Source organism: Lontra canadensis, unplaced genomic scaffold, assembly GCF_010015895.1.
Source record: "Lontra canadensis isolate GAN:19392208 unplaced genomic scaffold, GSC_riverotter_1.0 scaffold19, whole genome shotgun sequence".
Lineage (NCBI taxonomy): Eukaryota > Metazoa > Chordata > Mammalia > Carnivora > Mustelidae > Lontra > Lontra canadensis.
In genome coordinates, this window is record NW_022631013.1 from 15,361,140 (window position 1) to 15,380,127 (window position 18,988).

The window sequence follows — 18,988 nt, forward strand, 5'->3', positions numbered from 1 at the left end:
TGCATAGCTCATTTAGACCTTACAACAAATATATGAGTCAGTGTCATTATCCCATCTCACACTGGGGGATGTGAAATCTCAGAGAAATCAAGTGGCATGCACAGATCCTACATCTAGTAAATGGTAGAGCCGGAATTCAGCTAGGCCTCCAAAGCCAGAGGCTTCTTTCCACTGCCCTCCCTTTCTCAAAAGGTAAAATAAGTACACGCATTTTTATTTACTGAATTTCAAGATAACACTTTCTAAACCAGTGTCTTTCCAAGTGTGGCCTGGTGACACCCGCCTCAGAATCACCCGGGGCCTCTGTTCCATATGCAAAGTCCTGGACCTCTTTCAGATGAACTGAGGCAGACTCCCTCGGGCTCACACCCGGGAATCTGCATTTTTTAAAAAGTTCTCCAGTTAATTTGGAGACGTTTTAAAGTTTGAGAACTATGATTTTAAACTTATAATTTATTGTTCCATTCCAATGTAGTTTATTTGTGGATCCATGGCTCATGGAAATTTCTTCCTAATATCAGGAAAGTAAATTTTAAAAATAGTCTGTTTCTCCTTCCTGTTCTTCAGTGTTCTAACGAAGACACTCGATTCCATGGAAAATGTTAAGGAACTGGAAGTGTGTCATAGAAGATAACCCAACACTGATTAACAGAGGCTCTGTAAGGCAAAGGCACAGGTTAACCGAACATGAATGTTGATTAGAATCAAACAGAGCCTGAAGGGGCTGGGCAAAGGAAATGGCGTTAACTAAATATTTACTATGTTCTTTTAAAAAAATGTATTTACTATGTTCTAGACACTGTTCCAGACACTTGACGTCATCTAAGGGGCCCAAGACATGTGATCCAATCCCTTTTATTTATAAATGGGGTAAGTACAATATTTCATTTTATTTTTTAATTAAAAAAATATTTATTTGACACAGAGAGAGCGAGCATGTGCACAAGCAGGGGGAGCAGCAGAGGGAGAGAGAAGCAGGCTTCCCGCTGAGCAGAGAGCCCGATGGGGGGCTCGATCTCGGGACCCTGGGATCATGACTGGAGCCGAAGGCAGAGGCCCAACTGACTGAGCCATCCAGGGGCCCCTACAATATTTCATTTTAGAGATGAAGAATCTAACAAGAGAATCTGATGAGAGGACACCTCACTTGTCTGAGGAGACTCATTCATTCATTCATACAATAAATATCTCCTGAGCTCTCATGGAAGACACTGAGACTAGAGCAGTGGAAAAACAGTCTACAGACATCAGGTATCCTAAGACCTGGACTTAACCCTCCACATCTCCTCTGAAAAGACTGGAACTGAGAGCTCAGATTGGGACTGGAACCAGCTTGAAGCTGTCTTTGCCTGCTTGGTCGGCCCATGGCAGGGAGCAGGCGGAGAGCTTGTTGCTGATGGCCTCCAGCAACCAAGAGAGCCCAAGATAGCAGGCTATGCCATGTTTTTGTTAGTAGCTGCATCCCTAGGTAGGCAGTTCCATGTACAACCACCCGCCCCCCCTTACTCGTTCAGGGAAGAGGATGAAGTGTCTTGAGGAAGGGCCTAGAAATAGAACTTGAAAGAGGGGGAGAAGAAGCCCCAAATCTTTTATCTTCTCACTGACCTTGGGAGGTAGATATTATTTCCATTTTACAGATGAGGACATGGAGACTCGGAAAGGTTAACGGACTTGTTCAAATAAGAGTCCTACTCAGGAGGGGAATAGGGCAGGTCTCAGATCCCAGCTCCGACACCCCCACCCTGCTCTCTTACAGCTCTGGACGGAAGTCTTGGCAGGCAGGTCAAGTGCTCACGGAGGAGCAGCGCTAAAGTGATTTGCAAATCGATCCTAGAGGGTGACTCTGATTCCTGCTACCAAGGTTTATTTAATTCCAAGCTCAAATCACACAGAAAATAAAATTTTCTCCTTAAAAGGTTCTGTGGAAAAATGTTCTCTGTTCTATGTAACAGCCTCCTCGGCTGTGTTTGTGTCTGAAAAGAGGACTAGTCTGACAGGAAGAATTACAAATCTGGAGCTCATTTTGGTGTCCCAGAGGGAAGGTGGGTGGAGCGTCTCACAATAAATTAGGAATTCGGAATGAAAACGTAGCCGAGTTTATTTGGGTTTCTAGTGACACCTCAGAATTATTGTGCAGGCATGTCAGAGGCAAGTCAAATTATTGACTGCTCCCCCTCCGCCAAAGGAGGAGTGCTGCGAGCTAAGAAGAGGAGTCCTAGTCCTTTGGGGGTGAGGATGGGGTCCTTCCCTTTCCCACCTGGATTAGGAAGAGGTCAGAAGGAAGGAGTGTGATTTGGAGCTCCATTCTGGGTCTGCTCTTTGTTCCGAAGGAGAGAGGCTATTTGGGGGGGCGTGTCGGAGCTCAGGATCTGAATGAAGTCTGAAGCCAGGATTTCAGGACTTTCAGGGCCTGGAATTCGGTTGGGATTAGACACTAACAGCGGGAGGAAACAGAAGACTGAGTCGTATAGGGAAGGCACTGAGGAAAGATTTTGGGGGCATGTTGAAAGTTGACGCGTGGATCTGAGAAGTGGAAGTTGAAGGCTGCGTGACGATACCTCGGATCTGAGTGAACGTGTTGGGGATTGGTGGTGCAGGGTTGTGAATGGGGTTCGGGTGGGATTGGGGTCAGTACTAGATCTTACGATCTTCGAGAAGGCTACAAGAAAAGAGCCTAGAGCGGCCACAGCCTTTTTCCGAAAGCGACTCACACCCAGACACACCCCTCGCATAACCCTACACCTCCGGGGCCCGAGGATAGGCCATGCCAGGGCGCGCTACACCCTGCCTCTACCCGGCCTCCTCCTAGCGGGGAGCGGCTCTGGCTGGGGCAGGGGTCTGGCAGCACTGCCCCGGGGGAGTCTGGGGGCGTGGCCAGAGGCCGGCGCCCGCGGCTGTGGATTGGCTGTCCAGTGGGCCTGTAGGCGGGGCTCCGGGCTGGGTCCCGCTCGGCCGCTCGCAGACGGCCGGGAGGCGGGGCCGGCGGGAGCCCGGCAGCCAATGGACGCTCAGCCCCCGAGCAGTTACAAAGGGCCGGAGCGAGGCCGCGGCGGCGGCGGGAGGTGGGGCGAGGCAAGGCTTGCTGAGGCGAGGCGGCGGCCGGGCCGGACCGGGCCACAGGCGGTGGTGGCGGGACCATGGAGGCGGCGGCCGCTGCTCCGCGTCCCCGGCTGCTCCTCTTCGTGCTGGCGGCGGCGGCGACGCTGGTCCCGGGGACGACGGGTGAGCGGCAACGCGGCGGGGCTGGCGGGCGGCTGCGGGGCGCGCGGGCCGGGCCCGGCCTCTGGCTCGCTCCCTCTCTTTCTCAAACATGGCGCGGGGCCGGGGGCGCAGGTGGCGGCGCCCGCCCGGGGCCGGGCTGGCCTGGCCTGGCGGCCGCCACGCAAACCGCGGGCAGGGAGCGCGGGCGGGGCGGGGCGGGGGCGTGTGTCTGAGCGCGGGTGGATGTGCCCGGCAGCCGGTGGCGGCCCCTGCTCCCGGCTCCCCTGGGGGAGGTGTCGTCGGGTAGAGCGGTCCGAGGACTGGGCTGCCTTCTGGGGAGCGAGGGGGCGCGGACCGAGGGCCAGAGGGTGTGCGGCTGGCCGGGCCTGGCGGAGCCGGGGCGCTGTGTGGCGTTGTCTGGGCACCCCCCCACCCCCAAGCGGGAGGGTGCCCGGGGCTCCCGGAGCCTGGGGCGGGGTTGGGGTCGACCGAAGCTTCCCGGGCGGGGTAGGAACTCTGAGCCTGTCGGGCGGTGGGAGGGGGCGACGTGTGATGGAGACCCCCGGGTCACAGGGCCGCCCTGGCTGTGGTCGCCGGCCCGACCCCGCTGAGAGGGGCTGCTTCTCCAGTCTGGGGTGGCTTTGGAAGGGGAGTCGCGAAGCTTTGTGTGAGGAGGAGGAGGCACGAAGATGTGCGGAATGTTTCTTCTTTCGTGCGTCTGGGAAGTGTTGAAGTGAATCCAGTAACCAGAAGGCTACAGATTGTTTTCGTAGTAGAAACTTGAACGTTTGCTCACTCTGCGGGGTTTGGAATGTTTGAATGGAAATGACTCTGTGAATTGATCAAATGCTTTTATTTCCTCGAAGGAATATCGCTAGTGTTCCTTTTCTTGAGTGACAGTGGTTTGAATCAGTAGTCTCTGTGTAGTGGGCTTTCAAGGGAGAATGTTTGCTCCGTTTTCCAAAATACTAGATCAGGATGGGGTACGTGGTCATAACCAATCTCCCTGGAAAGAACAGTGAAAAACTTTGTTAACATCCAGATTAAAATACTAGAAACTGAAATATAGATCCTTAGTGTTAGAAACTAAATTACAGTGAAAGTACATTTCTGTCTCTAAAACTGAATGCCAAATGTTTTAAAAAACAAAAGCTCAAGAATGAGAGTGCCCGTAGCTGTCTGTTAAGAGCTTACTATGATGTAGACGCGTAAAGTACACCAGAGTATATTATCTAACGCTTATGATAAAACCCTCAGGGTTAGTGGCATTTGGCCCATTTATAGATGAGAAAACTGAATTTGGAACAGGTTAAATACTCAATTGCTAGGGACTGGAGTTAGGATTTGCACCCAGAGTTCAGTGTTTCCAAAACTTACGTGCTTTAATTAAAACAAACAAACAAACAAACAAAAAACCAAAGAAAACCCAAAAACTGTGTGTGTGTGTGTGTGTGTGTGTGTGTGTATACACGCACACACGTGACTGGCACAATCCATATTTCTATTCCGTCCACTAATGAATAATTGGTCTTTATTATCCAATTTTTAATTTTACCCTTACAATATATACAATATATAAATCAGGCTTCCTTCTGACTCCTAGCACATTCCTGGAGTCTCTTCATATTGGGCCTACGTTAGAGGAAACTGGATATTTGACGCTGGTCTAAGGAGTGGGGGCAAGGTAAATATGTGGACAGGTGGGAGAATCAATAGTTACCTATTGGCATTAAGTTCACTCTTTTCCACTTAGCCTGGCACACTAAGCGTTCATGTATTCAAGTAACAGTTTTAGACTTAATTGATATAAGCAACATTGCTCAGTCCATGTTTGGGAGAAGCTTATAGACTACACTGGCATGTATATGATACAAAGCTGGTTCAGGTGAGTAATAATTCTTGAGTCTAGACTACCTCAACTGGTCTGCCCACACTTGTTGGTTATGTTGATGTTGATCTTTCATACATTCTGAAGAAGTTCAAATGCACTTTTAAATTTATAATTTGGCTTCCTTTTTAAGACCTTGCAGTTGTTCCTTATTGTCTGGCTATCAGTTTTGTATTTCTCTGCCTAGCTTCTCCTCTTTCTAACATTGATTTCTGTAGGGAAATTAGTTCCCTGTCCCTAGTACACAGATGAGTACTGTACTATGTCTACATATATATTCCTTGTGAGATATATATGTATATATAGACACATGTATATCCCTTGTGAGAATCTGGTTTCCTTTCTGCCATCATGTGAGTTTTTTCTTTGAAAACATGCCTAGAACCCAACTCTTCTTTTTATCAGTGCCTCTTGAATGTCTCTTCCTTTCTTTGTATGCAGCCATCAGGTTAGTCCTGCCTGTTACTCTTAAATTTAGTTGTTTTCCAGTTTCTCTCATGTAGGCTTTTCTATAGGCTACTGCCAAGCTAATCTTCCTCAGGCATCCTCACAAAGGGTTTACAAGATTTTCCATTTGTATTCAGCACTTAGAGAAGCACTTGTGGCTTATGATTAAGCCATCTCTGAGTATTCAACCAAAGATCTCACTTCTTGCTACTACTCTAAGCCCTCAGTTCCAACCATTTCTGTTTTTCCACTGACTCCTGATTTTTTTTTTTTTTCTTTTTCCCTTTTAACTACATACTTAATTTTGTCCCTTTTGGGAGTATGAGGAGAGAAGTTCTCAGTTCTGGCTTCATGTACTGGTTTAGTTCCTGAATTCTTTATTTCCCTGAACTGTAGAGCACTTAGGGTTACAGTTTGGTTGTTTATTTCTACTGTCTTGTGCTGTTATTTATCTATACTTGTGAATGTGTTATAGGTCCCCAGAGGGCAAAGGTATGTCTTTTCTTTCCTTTATGCTCTCAAAACCTAACACTGTGTTTTATATTCTGTTCCATTTACATGCTTGTTGATTAAATGAATTTCATTTGACTGAACATTCTTTGGTATTTATACTGTTTTACATGAGTACAGTTTATGCAATATTAATTGACCATTCTGTGTATATAATAATAGGAAAATTGTGTAATGTGACAAAAGAGCAGTTGGTTATTAGATTTGATTATTAGACCCAACTTCACCTCCAGTTATGCAGAAAATCTAAATGGTACCCACATTTTCTAATTAATGAGCTCTTGAAGACCAAATGAGAGTTGTTTGGGAGTTTGAGATTGCTATTTTGTATTGACAGTAATAGGTAGGGCTGATGTTCAAGCAGCAATTGCCACTGGGTCACATGTGTTTTGATTGATCAGACATCCTTTCTGATTGGTTGGTACCATTTTGGAACCAGTTGTTAAATATTTTTAATATCACCCCTACAGAAAGGCATCAACAGTCAAGGAGAGAAATGATTAATGTAGGCTGATGTGATTGGGGGAGGCTTTCTGGACACTTCAGGACTTAAATTGAAGGGTAGCTAGAATTCAAGTGGGCAGAGAGGGAGATTTGATGAGTGGTAAGCTGTCCTGAGGCCTACTCCAGGACAGAACCAAAAGTTTTATTGACTGGCTGGCAAGTTCCTCTTTAGAGTTGAGTTCCTTATTCTATACTGGAGGGTTTGGATGTATTAACCACTATTTCTTTCCCCCAGTTCTGAAAACTCTGTAATCTGTGACTGGAAACAAAATAAAAAGGTAATCTAAGTGGGATGAATAAGGGAAAATAATACTATGGGTCGCCCACCAGGGGTAGGCATTCAATTGGTGAAGATTCTAAGTCACTTCAGTTTATAAGGGAAGAAAATAACATCAGAGGTTAGGTGAATTTCTCAGGGTCAGGCAGAACTAAGACAAGAATTTAGATTATCTCATTCCAAATCTGTGCTCTTTAAGGTATGAAGGACTTGGAGTGGGGAGGGCAGGGTTAATGGAGTGACTTACCTAAGTGAAGTTATCTTGAATTTCACAGAACTTATGAAAAGTGACTTCTAATGGACTGTGGGTGGGGAGGGGTGGTGGTAGTGATGGTGGTGGTGGTGGTGGTTAAAAAGTCCTCAAGAGGAGGTAAATATCTTTTTTATACTGATGATAAAAAGACCTGGTGTAGAGCTTATTGACTGAGAAGAGTAGGCTTTAATAGTTTAAAAGATGATGAAACTGGGGTTTAATTAAAATGGATGTAATTGAAAGGCCTTGCAGTTACATGGTCTAGATTTAGAATTTTAGATGATCTCTGTTTTTGAAATTAAATAGGAAACTGACATAAACAAAGTAATGGAGAGGGAGATAAATCTGTTCCTCTGGGAAGGGCTGCTTATGTGTAGACCTTTGCTGAAAGGTTCTTTTAGGCCTGTTGAAACAGTTTATCTGAACTCCGCACCATTCAGGTAGTATCTTTGTAGTGTATCAGATATGTTCATTTCTAATGACGTGGGTTTTGAAAATGCCATTATTTTAAGGATGGCTCTTTTGATGTGAGAACATGTTTCTTCAAACCACAGAGCCCTCTGCACATGTCAACAAACTGCCTGCCTTTTGCTGTTCTTTCTTGGTTGTGGCTTACATAATGCAAGTCCTCTGAACAGATGGACTGTGGTTTATTATCATGTGATTGGGTCACATCTTTGCTTCCTGCTTCTGGAATTGAGCAGATACTGGCATGTTTCTCAGTGATTTTCATGCTTTGTCCCATAGAACTGGCTTGGGAAAACTTTCTTAAAAATTATGGTTTATCTTGACTGAGCCTAGCTCCAATACTTAGCGTAATTAATGCCTTTCTTAATTGAGTTTTTGCAATATCAAATCCAAACATTATTCATAAACAAGTTTGTTGCTACTTTGAAATAGATCCAGTTTTAGCTGTACAGTTTTGGCCCAGATAATGCAGATAGGTTTCTTATGGTTTCCTTTTTTGATATGGACTTATGACTGGTTGATTTGTAGGGCTTTTGCCTTAAGACAATCACTTTCTCAAACATTATGAAGAGAAAGAATAGAGTAAGTCTGGATTCAGTTTGTATGGGTCCAGTTTTATAGATCAGATCTGGCCTTTTGTAAAACTGCTCTCTTGTTTTGGCAGTCCAGGAGAACACACATTATAAAGAATGATTCCTAACTTAAAAAAATATATATATATGACTTGCAGGGGATACAGGTTGCTTTGACATTTCTTTTAAAGATTCAGTGGTCCATGTACCATTTTATCAGTCTGGAAAGAACATATAGGAATGTGCTAGGGGAGCTTGGGTGGCTCAGTGGGTTAAACCTCGACTCTTGGTTTGGGCTCACTCAGGTCATGATGTCCTGGTTGTGAGATGGAGCAGGAGCACCATGTAGGGCTCCATGCTCAGTGCAGGGTCTGCTTGGGTTTCTCTCTCCCTCCCCCTCTGCACTCGCCCTGCTTTATGCTCTCTCTTCCTCTCAAATAAATAAATAAAATCTTAAAAAAAAATGTGGCAGGATTCTATCTGCCTATGTCATTTAATTCTCATAGCCAACCCTGGGTGATAATTGTATAATAGCAAAAAATCTTCTTACTTATGTATCAGGTAATTTCCAAGAGAATATTTATTTTTCATTTATTTATTTATTTGTTTGTTTGTTTTGTTTATTTATTTGACACAGAGAGAGCGAGAGAGATCACAAGAAGGCAGAGAAGCAGGCCGGGGGCGGGGGGAAGCAGGCGTGGAGCCGGACGCGGGGCTTGATCCCAGGACCCTGAGACCATGACCTGAGCCAAAGGCAGAGGCTTAACCCACTGAGCCACCCAGGCGCCCCTTCCAAAAGGATTTTTAAAAGATGTATTTATTTTAGAGAGAGAGAGAGAGAGAGGGAGCACATGTGAGAGAGCACAAGCAGGAGGGGGAGAGAGAGAAAATCCTAAGCAGACTCCTCATACTCCACACTCCAGACTCCACACTCCTCAGTGTGGGGCCCATCATGGGGCTCCATCTCATGACCTGGGTGGAGATCACAACCTGAACCAAAACCCAGGGTCAGTTCTCAGCTGACTGCATCACCTAGGTGCCCCATTCCAAAAGATTTTTTTAACGTCTGTTTGTTACTAAGTCCAGGTGACCAGTGCTCAAGAGGTAACTGTAGGTTTGATGACATTGGTTCCAACCAAAGATTCTTTTCAGCTCTCTTAGATGTTATCCAAAGATATTGATATTCTTTCATCTTTTAATCATAAATATATGTATTTTTAAAAAGACACTGCTTCAGATAGGATAGAGGTAGACTAACAATAGTCTAACCACCGAGGTTCAGATGATTGTGCATGACCATTAACTCCATCTGCTTGGGTAGGCAGAATGAACAGGATTTTTGCTCAGATTGGAACTTAGTTTGTATCTATGAAAGTTTGTCAAAATAAGAGCTTCTGTGTTTCCATTTTGCAGACCAGGAAACTGAGGTCATGATGTTAATAAATGGTGGAATCTGCGCTTGAGCATTTTGGATGGTGTACTCTTACCTGTATATCGTGTTGCTTCCATAGACAGTAAAGTCTTTGTTTTGGCACTTCATCAGGAAGGTTTCCTCTTTTTTTTTTAACCATGGGCCTTTGCTTCAGCTTGTCTTGACTATAGTTTGCCTCTCCACAACTCCCAAGTTACTCAGAGGCTTGTAGTCTTTGAATTATAGTTTTAGGTAATTTGAATCTCTCTGATGAGTCTAATGATAGTTGATCACTCATTAGTTGTATTGATTTATGTATTTTCTTTTTTATTTTTTTTTAAAGATTTTATTTCTTTATTTGACAGACAGAGATCACAAGTAGGCAGAGAGGCAGGCAGAGAGAGAGAGAGGGAGAAGCAGGCTTCCTGCTGAGCAGAGAGCCCGATGTGGGGCTCGATCCCAGAACCCTGGGATCATGACCTGAGCCGAAGGCAGAGGCTTTAACCCACTGAGCCACCCAGGCGCCCCATTGATTTATGTATTTTCATAGCAAACTCTTTGCTTTTCAGAGTAACATGAGCACAGACCTGAAAGTATCTGAAAATCTGAATTGAGAAAAGAAAGCTGTCACTGTCCACCATGAACACTTTGGCTTGTTCTACCCCCCTAATGCTTTTTTTTAATATGATAAAACCAATTTTTAATCATTCTGTCTTTTTCAGTAGTTTATCAAAGCTAATAAGTTTGTTGGTTTTTTTTTTTTTAAGCAGATTTTATTTATTTACTTGAGAGAGAGCAAGCGAGATAGTGCACAAGTGGCAGGGACGGGCAGAGGAATCGAGAGAGAGAGAGAGAGAGAGAGAGAGAGAGAGACAAGCAGACTCCCCACTGAGCAGGGAGCCCCATGCTGGATCTCCATCCCAGGACCTCAGGATCGTGACCAGAGCTGAAGGCAGATACTAAACCAACTGAACCACCCAGGCGCACCCTGCTAATAAAAGTGTTTTTAGGGGCGTCTGGGTGGCTCAGTTGATTAAGCATCTACTTCAGCTCAGGTTATGACCCTGGAGTCCCAAATAGAGTCTGATATTGGATTCCCTGCTTGGTGGAGAACCTGCTTCTCGTGGCACATGCTCTCCCTCTCTCCCTCTCTCTTTCTTGAATAAGTAAATAAAAAAAATCTTTGAAAAAATGTGGTTTTAAGTTGGCAAAAAGCTTCAGCTTTGTAGAAGAAATAGCTCATTCAATCTTAACGAATATTTAGTAGAGGCCAACACAATGGGAAATAGAGAAAGAGGCGAACTTGCTTTCAAGAAGTAAGATGTTTGGGAAATATGATAATTACAGATTCAATAATAGCAGCCACAGGCACTGCTTTATAGAAATGGTAGGAATTGATCTCCTGCCTTGTGGGATGGGTAGAGTTTAGAGTGGATGAGGCATTGGGAATGGAGTAGAAGGGTGGTTCTATGACATTTCAAAGAAATCATAGGAGCTGGTAGTGGGCCTTTGTTTATATGGCTGTCACTTTGCCTCCATGCTCTTCCCTATGTACCTGCACAGCCTCCTCCCTCACTTCTTGCACATCTTTGCTCAAATGTTAACCTTTTTCTCAATGAGGCTTACCCTGACCACCCTTTAAAAAATTGCTATTATCCTATTCTGCCTTTTTTCCCCTAACATTTACTACCTCCTGAAATCCTTTATTTACTTACCCATATTTACTTATTTACTATGTCTGTTATCTCCTTCTTCCTACTAGAATATAAGCTCTGTGATAATGGATATTTTTGTCTTGTTCACCAGTGTAAAGGACACAGACAGTATGTGGTGTGTTAGAGGCTCTCCGTAAGTATTTGTTAAATGGTAGTAGATCTTAGTTGTAGAAAGCTGAATTACGAAAATTAAGGGCTACATGAAATCAAAAAAGAATGACCAGGATTTTTACACCCACATAATGCCTAACTATGCCTAGTCATGAAATAGCTGAAAGAAAGATTGAGGGGAAATGAAATCTGATTTGAACATGTTGAGTTTGAGGTAAAGGTAGCATCATCAAGTGGAGTAGGCAGCAAGATGTAAGACTAGAACATGGCTGGTAATGGGAGGGAATCTTAGGCAAAGAAGCAATTACCAACATTTGCCTTCCACCTCATTCTCTCTCTTGCTGTCTTTCAATTCTGGTGCCCTAAAAAGCCACCTTAAGTGAAGTATTTATTTTGACCCTGAACTCCTTAGCTTATATCTGGAACTTTGCTCTGTTCACTGAGATACTCTTCTCTCCTGGATTGCAGATCTGTGCTTTGTTCCCTTTACCCCCTTCCAATGCCAAAGAAGTATGTACTCAGAATTATTTGTGATCTTTTGATTGCACTGACATTAGCCTTCATGCTCTCTTTGACTTCTTGGGAATCTGCTCTGGTTCCTGGATGAGGTAGAAAAGAGGCCAACATACAGGCTCTCAACCTCCTTAGCCTTCATAGCTTTGAGATGAGCGTTATTTTGTAACTTTCTTATGTGGGAAAAATTTATTCACTGATCAGCTTGTGTACTCTGGCTGTTTTCCAGAAAAGGATTTTAAGAAACTTGAAATAAAAACATATGCAGTAAGACCAGAACTAATGATCAAAAAGATAAGAGCCAATAAATAAAAGGGGAAAAGAAAGAACAATTATCCATAACTTTTAGCTGAGGAAAGCTTTTGTAGTTGAACACAATAGTTAGCTCTGAGTTTTCTAGCAGTGAGAGCAATAAGGGAACCTGATAATTTGCATTTTGTTGCCTATTATTGAGCATTTATGGGAGGCTGCCACTTTCCTTAATAAAGAGGAACCCCAGACACAAAGATGCAACACAGGGAGAATCTCTAAGTGGTAAGGAGTTGCTGGACCTCAGCCCTGATTCTCTTTCTCAGAGAATCTCTTCAACATGTAATGAGGAGCATGCTACCATTTTTCTTCTTCATACTAAGTCTGTGATCCAAGTATGGACACACTAGTCTTACCCTAATGCCAGTGGAACAGCTGAGGTAAGATTGTAGCGTTTAAATCAAGCTTTGCTAAAAGCTGGAGGTTAATGAATAGAGAAAGCAACATGAAACTGTTCAGGCTGGCTTACAAAGACATTTTCCTCATGTCCTTATCTTTTGGCCTGTCTCCATCATCTGAGTGCTGCCACCAGAAGTGAATAGAGCTAGGCATTTATCTTTCTTCAAACAGGGCCAAAACAGCAAGGTCCAGAGTGTCTTTGCTTGGGTTTCCTTTTTGAAGAGCTGCTTCCTTTCTGGGTGATGGATGTTGGGAACGATGACTTCCTTTTGGAGAGACCACACTCACTCGGAGAGTGCGGCCCTACACATGTAGGTTGCATAGTAACCCCAATATCCATGTCAAAGATACCCACGAATGTTACCATGAAGGCTCTTCTTTGATTGGAGACATGCCGAGTTCAATGGGAAAAATAAGTTTCTTCCTATTCTTGAACATCATCTATTATAGAAGTCTTTGTATAGGGGCATGGGAAATTAAGTGAAAAGTTTGGGTTTATCACTCTCCATGACTTGAGTAGATTCAGTTTCCTTTCTTATCTGGCAGTTCCAGGGTTTCGTTCTCATCAACAGGGCTGAGCCTCCTTATTTTTGTTCATTTGCTTTAGGATAACCATTCCATCCAGATTTCCTAGGTGTGAACCTCACTGATTACATAATAGTGTGTATTTATAGTTCTAGGACACCTTGTGCGGGCATCCTGTTACATTTCTACAATATAAGATCTTTAAATATGCATCGAAATACAAATAGCTCTCATGGAAAAAAGCAAAAACAAATGGCTTTTTCTTTTAGAAGTGAGAACTGATAAATATATTTGACAGTAATGAACATGGAGATAGTTAAGCCTGAAGAGGAATGTAGAGAGAGAAAGTCACTAACTATGGCTTTTCATTTGTACAAACACGACAATATATGTATGGTCTTTGTTGGTTTTTTTCCTTGATGTATTCATTCCCAAATCAAACCATAATGTGCTCTAATTGAGTCTCTTTGTTTAGCACATGGCTGTTGATTTGAGTACTTTCTGCAATTGAAAAACTGACATTTTAATTTTGTTATTCAGTGTGCAACAGATTTAAATAAAAACACCAAGATTGTGTATTGTAGATTTTCTTCAACAATAATTATATGTAATTATTTTACCAAAATAAACAAGTTAAAGTAGTTTTAGCTGTTTTATCTCATTTCACATTTGGAAAAAAATTACAAACCAGGGACTAGAGGTTGCTTGTTTTTCTAAGTGAGCATAGATAATTTCTGTTTGCTGGTTCCAACTAGTTCACCAAAGCAGTACAAAACTGATGCTAGTAAAAAGTACTGAAAATGTGAAGGGGAAGTACAACTGGAAATAGGTCAGACTGGCTACGTGCTACTAAAAACAGTTGGTAGTTTTCATGTGGTATCTCAAAAATTTTAAAGGACCTGTGAAGAGTAAATGAAATTATAGCATACTTCCTGCTACATAGAAAATAAAGTAAATGGCAGTTATTAAGGAAACTATTTTTCATAGAAACAGAATTTTTAGGCTAGAAAGGATCATAACTAAGGGGATCATGATTACATTTTGTCTCACTTTATTTTACAGATGAGGAAACTGCGGCTCAGAAGGTATGTGGTATTTCAGGATAATCAGGGTAATTTCAGGATAATAATTAAGCTAATGACTAAATAGGAATCCAGCATCTTCCTCACTCAGAACCTCACTTAGCATCCCTTTTCATCATGACCCAAGTCTCCATTAGGGAGAATGATTTTTTTAATTACCTAAGTTTGTGGAAGATCTTTTTAAATGCTATCAAATCAGACCCTCAACAGATGGATACATAGATGGATAAATAATGATGAAATCAATATAACAAGATAGTAACAACTACAGAATTTAGGTTATGCGTATATAGGTGTTTGCAGTTGTCAGTTTTTCTGAATATTTGAAAATCTTCATAATAAAAAGTTGCTGGAGCATAATTTAAATAAATCTGTAGTATCTCCTCATCATCCCAGATGTGTTTCTGTCATTGATCTTTCTAAATATAGACAAACCAGCAGTACTTGCTTTAGCCAAAGGAAATAAAACAATCAGGATCCAGTGCCTCTGGGATACACATTCTAGGCCGTTTCTTTGACATTTTTCAAGGGTTGATTGAGAACCACAGATCTGTCATGACGTTTTCTTTTCCTTTTCTTTCTTTTCTCTCTCCTGTTTTTTTTTTTTTTAATTACAAAGGGTAGTTGTGCATTGCGAATTTGAAATTCCCTAATCACCAAACAAACAAGCCAATTAACATAGTCATCACTGTAGATCACTTTCCTATGAACAAATGCTCTAGTTTTTTTTTTTTCTATTGTTTTGCTTTCACCATTCCCATGGTAAATTTTAACTTTTGTTCTCTTCCTTATTTATAATGCATTTATAAGCTTGGGTCTCTCTCCCTTCATGTAGTCTTTTTTCGAAGATCACAGTCGTTTCTTCCACTTTTTTCTTTAAAAACCAAAAAATAAAAAACATGGCCACGTATTCTTTTAGCTAGGGACTTTCCACCATTTCCCATCCTTTAAGTTTTGTTAGATCTAGCCTTCCCTTGCCTTATGATGGGAAAAGGAGAAGGAGGGAGGAGTTTCAATAAATATGAATTTAGGAGTCAGGCAGAAACTGTGGGGGATGGTCTTCAGAGAGCAACAGACTCAGAATTAGCTGGGCATTGCAAACAGATGGTATATCCTAAGGAAATAGCTGTTCTAAGCGATTGGGTGCTTGCATCTAATTTAGCTTAGAGATCCTGGAACTGGAGAAAAAATCTCATGGAGCAAATGGATACAATCACCTGTGAAACATTCTAAACCATAGCTAGGGCCTAGTAATATCTGACTTCTGTATAGATGTCATCAATTCTATACATATGCTATATAATTCTGTACAGCATAATTCGATGTTGTTATCTTCAGTTCTCCAAAGGCTAATAACATCAAGCCCTGGCAGACCCTTATCTTTTAATAACCAACCCCCTAATAGAGGTATTCTTCAGTAACCAAAATGCTAGGTAGCATCAATGCTAACAGCAATTTGAAACCTATATTCACAGTGCTAAGCCCCTGGATATTTGTTTCGTGTTGTCTGAAAACTTTCCTTGGTTGGTTCTTCTGAAAGGAGCTCAGAGAGCACTAGATGCTGACATCTTCATGCCCCCAAAGAAGTCATGGATTTAATGGTGAGAAATATTATAAAATACTATAGAAACATGAGTATTGTAAAAGTATAAAAGTCCCACCATTTTAGCTGGCCTTTTTGTCCTTGCTTGGTTTAATTTAGCCATATTCCTCTAGGAGACTGCAACCAGAATTGAACAGCTTGCTTTGATATTTTGTTTGACAAGGAAGATGAAAATTTCAGACTAGGGAAGTCAAGAAATTAAAACTTGAGTAACTGTATGTGTGGTTCATCAAGTTCCTGAAATTTCCAGCAGTGTCTCTACCATCCCTTTTTTAGCTAAATTCAGTGAGTTTTTGTTCTGAAAATGTATGGGAATGACATAAAGCTAAATACTAAGAGACTCAAGTATAGAAAGTGGGATTCCTTCTGTGGAGCAGGAAATAGGAAGGGCTGGGTGTTGGGGGTGCTGAAATCTTTTGTTGTGTGGTAACAGTCTTGTAGAACTATTTGACACCTTAAACTCTATACATACATAACTTTAACAAAAATTAAACCCAAGTTAAAAAAATAATTGGTAAATGTGTGACAGTTGTAAGTCTATGAATGCTTAATAAAAATGAAGAGTTGAATTTCTCTGTTGAAAAGTCAGATTCTCAGGTTGGATTAATAATGTACACAGAGGGCTTCAAACTTAGCTATTTTTTTTTTTCAAAAGACACCTAAAATGACATGAAAATGTTGAAAATAGTAGAATAGAAAAAAGCAAATCTGACCCCAAAAGATTAAATACAGTAGGATTAATACATGACAAAATTCAAGCAATAAAAGCATTAAAGGGAAGAAAGAGGTATATTTTATATTGATGAAGTACTGTCTCTCAAGACATGTCATGAATCTTTATGCAGCTAATAATGTCAAAATATATAAGGCCAGAAGTGTTAAAAATACAGTAAGAAATTGATAAATTCACTATAGATGAAGAAAAGAATATTTGAATAACAGTAATAAAGATATAATACATTCCAGTTTTTTGATCATGAACAGTATTCTTTTAAAATACTTCTTGAGTTTTTCCAGAAATTGATGATAAGAAGGTCTACAAAGAATACCCAAAGTAGAAATTCATAACAACTAAAAGAAAGTTAAATAATACATTCACTTATTAAAATTTACAGATCACTTTGCAGAATATTGATATCTTACAGTATTGAATCTTCCAGTGAGGAGACTGGCATGTTCCTCCATTTACAAATAAATAAATTTTATTTTATATCCTTCATAATTTATGTCAAATAAGTAATGCTTTGAAGCGTTCCCTTTAGAGGTCAGGTCTTATGTATTGTTAGATTTATTCCTAGATATTTGATTTTGGATGCTTTTGTAAATGATATATTTTTGAATTTTTGTTTTCTTTTTTTCCTAAGATTTTTGTTTATTTATTTGTCAGAGAGAAAGAGAGCGAGAGAGAGCAAGCACAAGCAGGGGATAGGGGCAGGCAGAGGGAGGAGCAGGCTCCCTGCTTCTCATGTGGAGCCCCCCTGTGGGATTTGATCCCAGGACCCTGGGGTCACAGCCTGAGCCGAAGGCAGGTGCTTAACTGATTGAGCCACTGTGGCATCCCAAATTTTTGTTTTCTATTTATTGCTTGTTTAAGAAAAGCACTTCGTTTAAGAAATTGGCTTTCTTTATGTAGTGACTTTTGTGTTTTATCATAAATAGGTGCTGAATTTTGTTAATTTTTTTTGTTTTGTTATTTTTTTTTTAGTTTTATGTCCCGATTATATGATCCATTTACATTTTTCTAAACTACGTAACTCTCTTATTCCCAAATCTGTATGCAAATCTTTGTACAGCATGTTCCTGGGAACACTTTCCTTTCTTCTTTAGCCTTCTGTAAGGCTCAGGGGAGGCACCATCTTTGAGACAAGTCTCCCTTCTCTCTGCTCTCTCAGCCCCTTGTGTGCGCTACCCTCCATCTGTAGCATGTCGGCTCTTCTTCACCTTATGTTGTGAGCTCCTCGAGAGCAGGAATCTCATGGTAGGTATCTCTCTCCTCCTAAAGGTCTTTTTTTTGTTCCTACACAGGTTGCATACACTGTTCTTTCCTGGTAAAAGACGTTTAGGCCTTACTCTGTGCTTCTAAAATAGTGAACTGCGTAGTGCCACCAGCTCTTTCTTCAGCTGTGGCTCTAGGAGGCCTTTTGCTGTTTGCAGGCCCAGGTGTGACTCTTGACTCTGCTCTTCCTTTAATTCAAAGGCAGCTGGTGGGTGGTTACCACTTCCTTCTCTTACCACAGTTGTTTCAACTTCATTTTAGCCCAGAATGATTTGCCACTTTGATTTAGGTTCGTCATTGTACCTCAGTACCTATGCAACCAAGTTACATCACCTATAGCCACTCTTGCTCTCCAGAGGAAGGCTTGAGTCCTTCATCTTGTCCTACTTGGGGGAAATCACCATAAATTTTTCTAACAATCCTTTTTTTTCCTGTGCCTTTAGAATATATCTAGATTATGTAGATGTAACTATTTGGGCACTTCTGTTTCCTCATCTGTAAAACAGGAGGTTAAGATTAGGTAATTATCAGGTTCCTCTTAGCATGAACATTTTATGAGTTTTTTTTTTCCCCCCAAAGTGAGCTCCACCCCCACGATGGAGCCCAACAGGGAGCTTGAACTCCCCACCCCAAGATCAAGACCTGGGCTGAGAGCAAGAGTCAGACACCTAACCGACTCAACCACCCAGGTGCCCCTAGTTATGATGATTAGTTAGGGATATGTGCACACTGGCTGTGTTCCAACACTTTTTAGTTTGGGTTGGAACTAAAAATAAACTTTCTTATAGGTACATCTCATGCTACTACAGTGAAGTTCTTGGACCTAACCCTGTTCAGACAATCGTATTGCTGGAAAAGCTCTGTGGGTATCTGTGAGTGCAGAGATACAGAGGTAGCTGCCGGGACTGTTCACTGCTTTATGTGCGCACTGTTTACATTAGATACTGTGTGTCAGTGTTGTCTCCTACAGCTGTGTAAAGGTTTTCTCTGATTTTCTGTCCAGCATATATAACAGGAACTGGCACGTGGTAGGTGCTATTAAATGCCTGTTGGATGAGTGCATAAATGAATTGTCGAGCATTTTATCTGCCAGGTACTATGCTAAGTATTCTTATATCTGTATATATTATCTCAGTTCTCATCTTCTGAAATTGCTATTGTTACAAATTTAGAAAACAGGCTTAAAAAAGTTAAGCAGTTTCCC

General features: G+C 41.7%; 1 protein-coding gene across 2 annotated transcripts in view; it reads left to right on the forward strand.

The window, feature by feature from the left end:
• The first annotated feature begins 3,043 nt into the window (after nt 1–3,043).
• Nucleotides 3,044–18,988, forward strand: part of TGFBR1 (transforming growth factor beta receptor 1) — a 52,934-nt gene continuing 36,989 nt past the window's right edge. For both annotated transcript variants that reach the window (XM_032860698.1, XM_032860699.1), the window contains exon 1: nt 3,044–3,222. In XM_032860698.1, the coding sequence (XP_032716589.1) occupies nt 3,138–3,222 (85 nt within the window). In that variant the 5' untranslated portion in view covers nt 3,044–3,137. The remainder of the gene's footprint in view (nt 3,223–18,988) is intronic.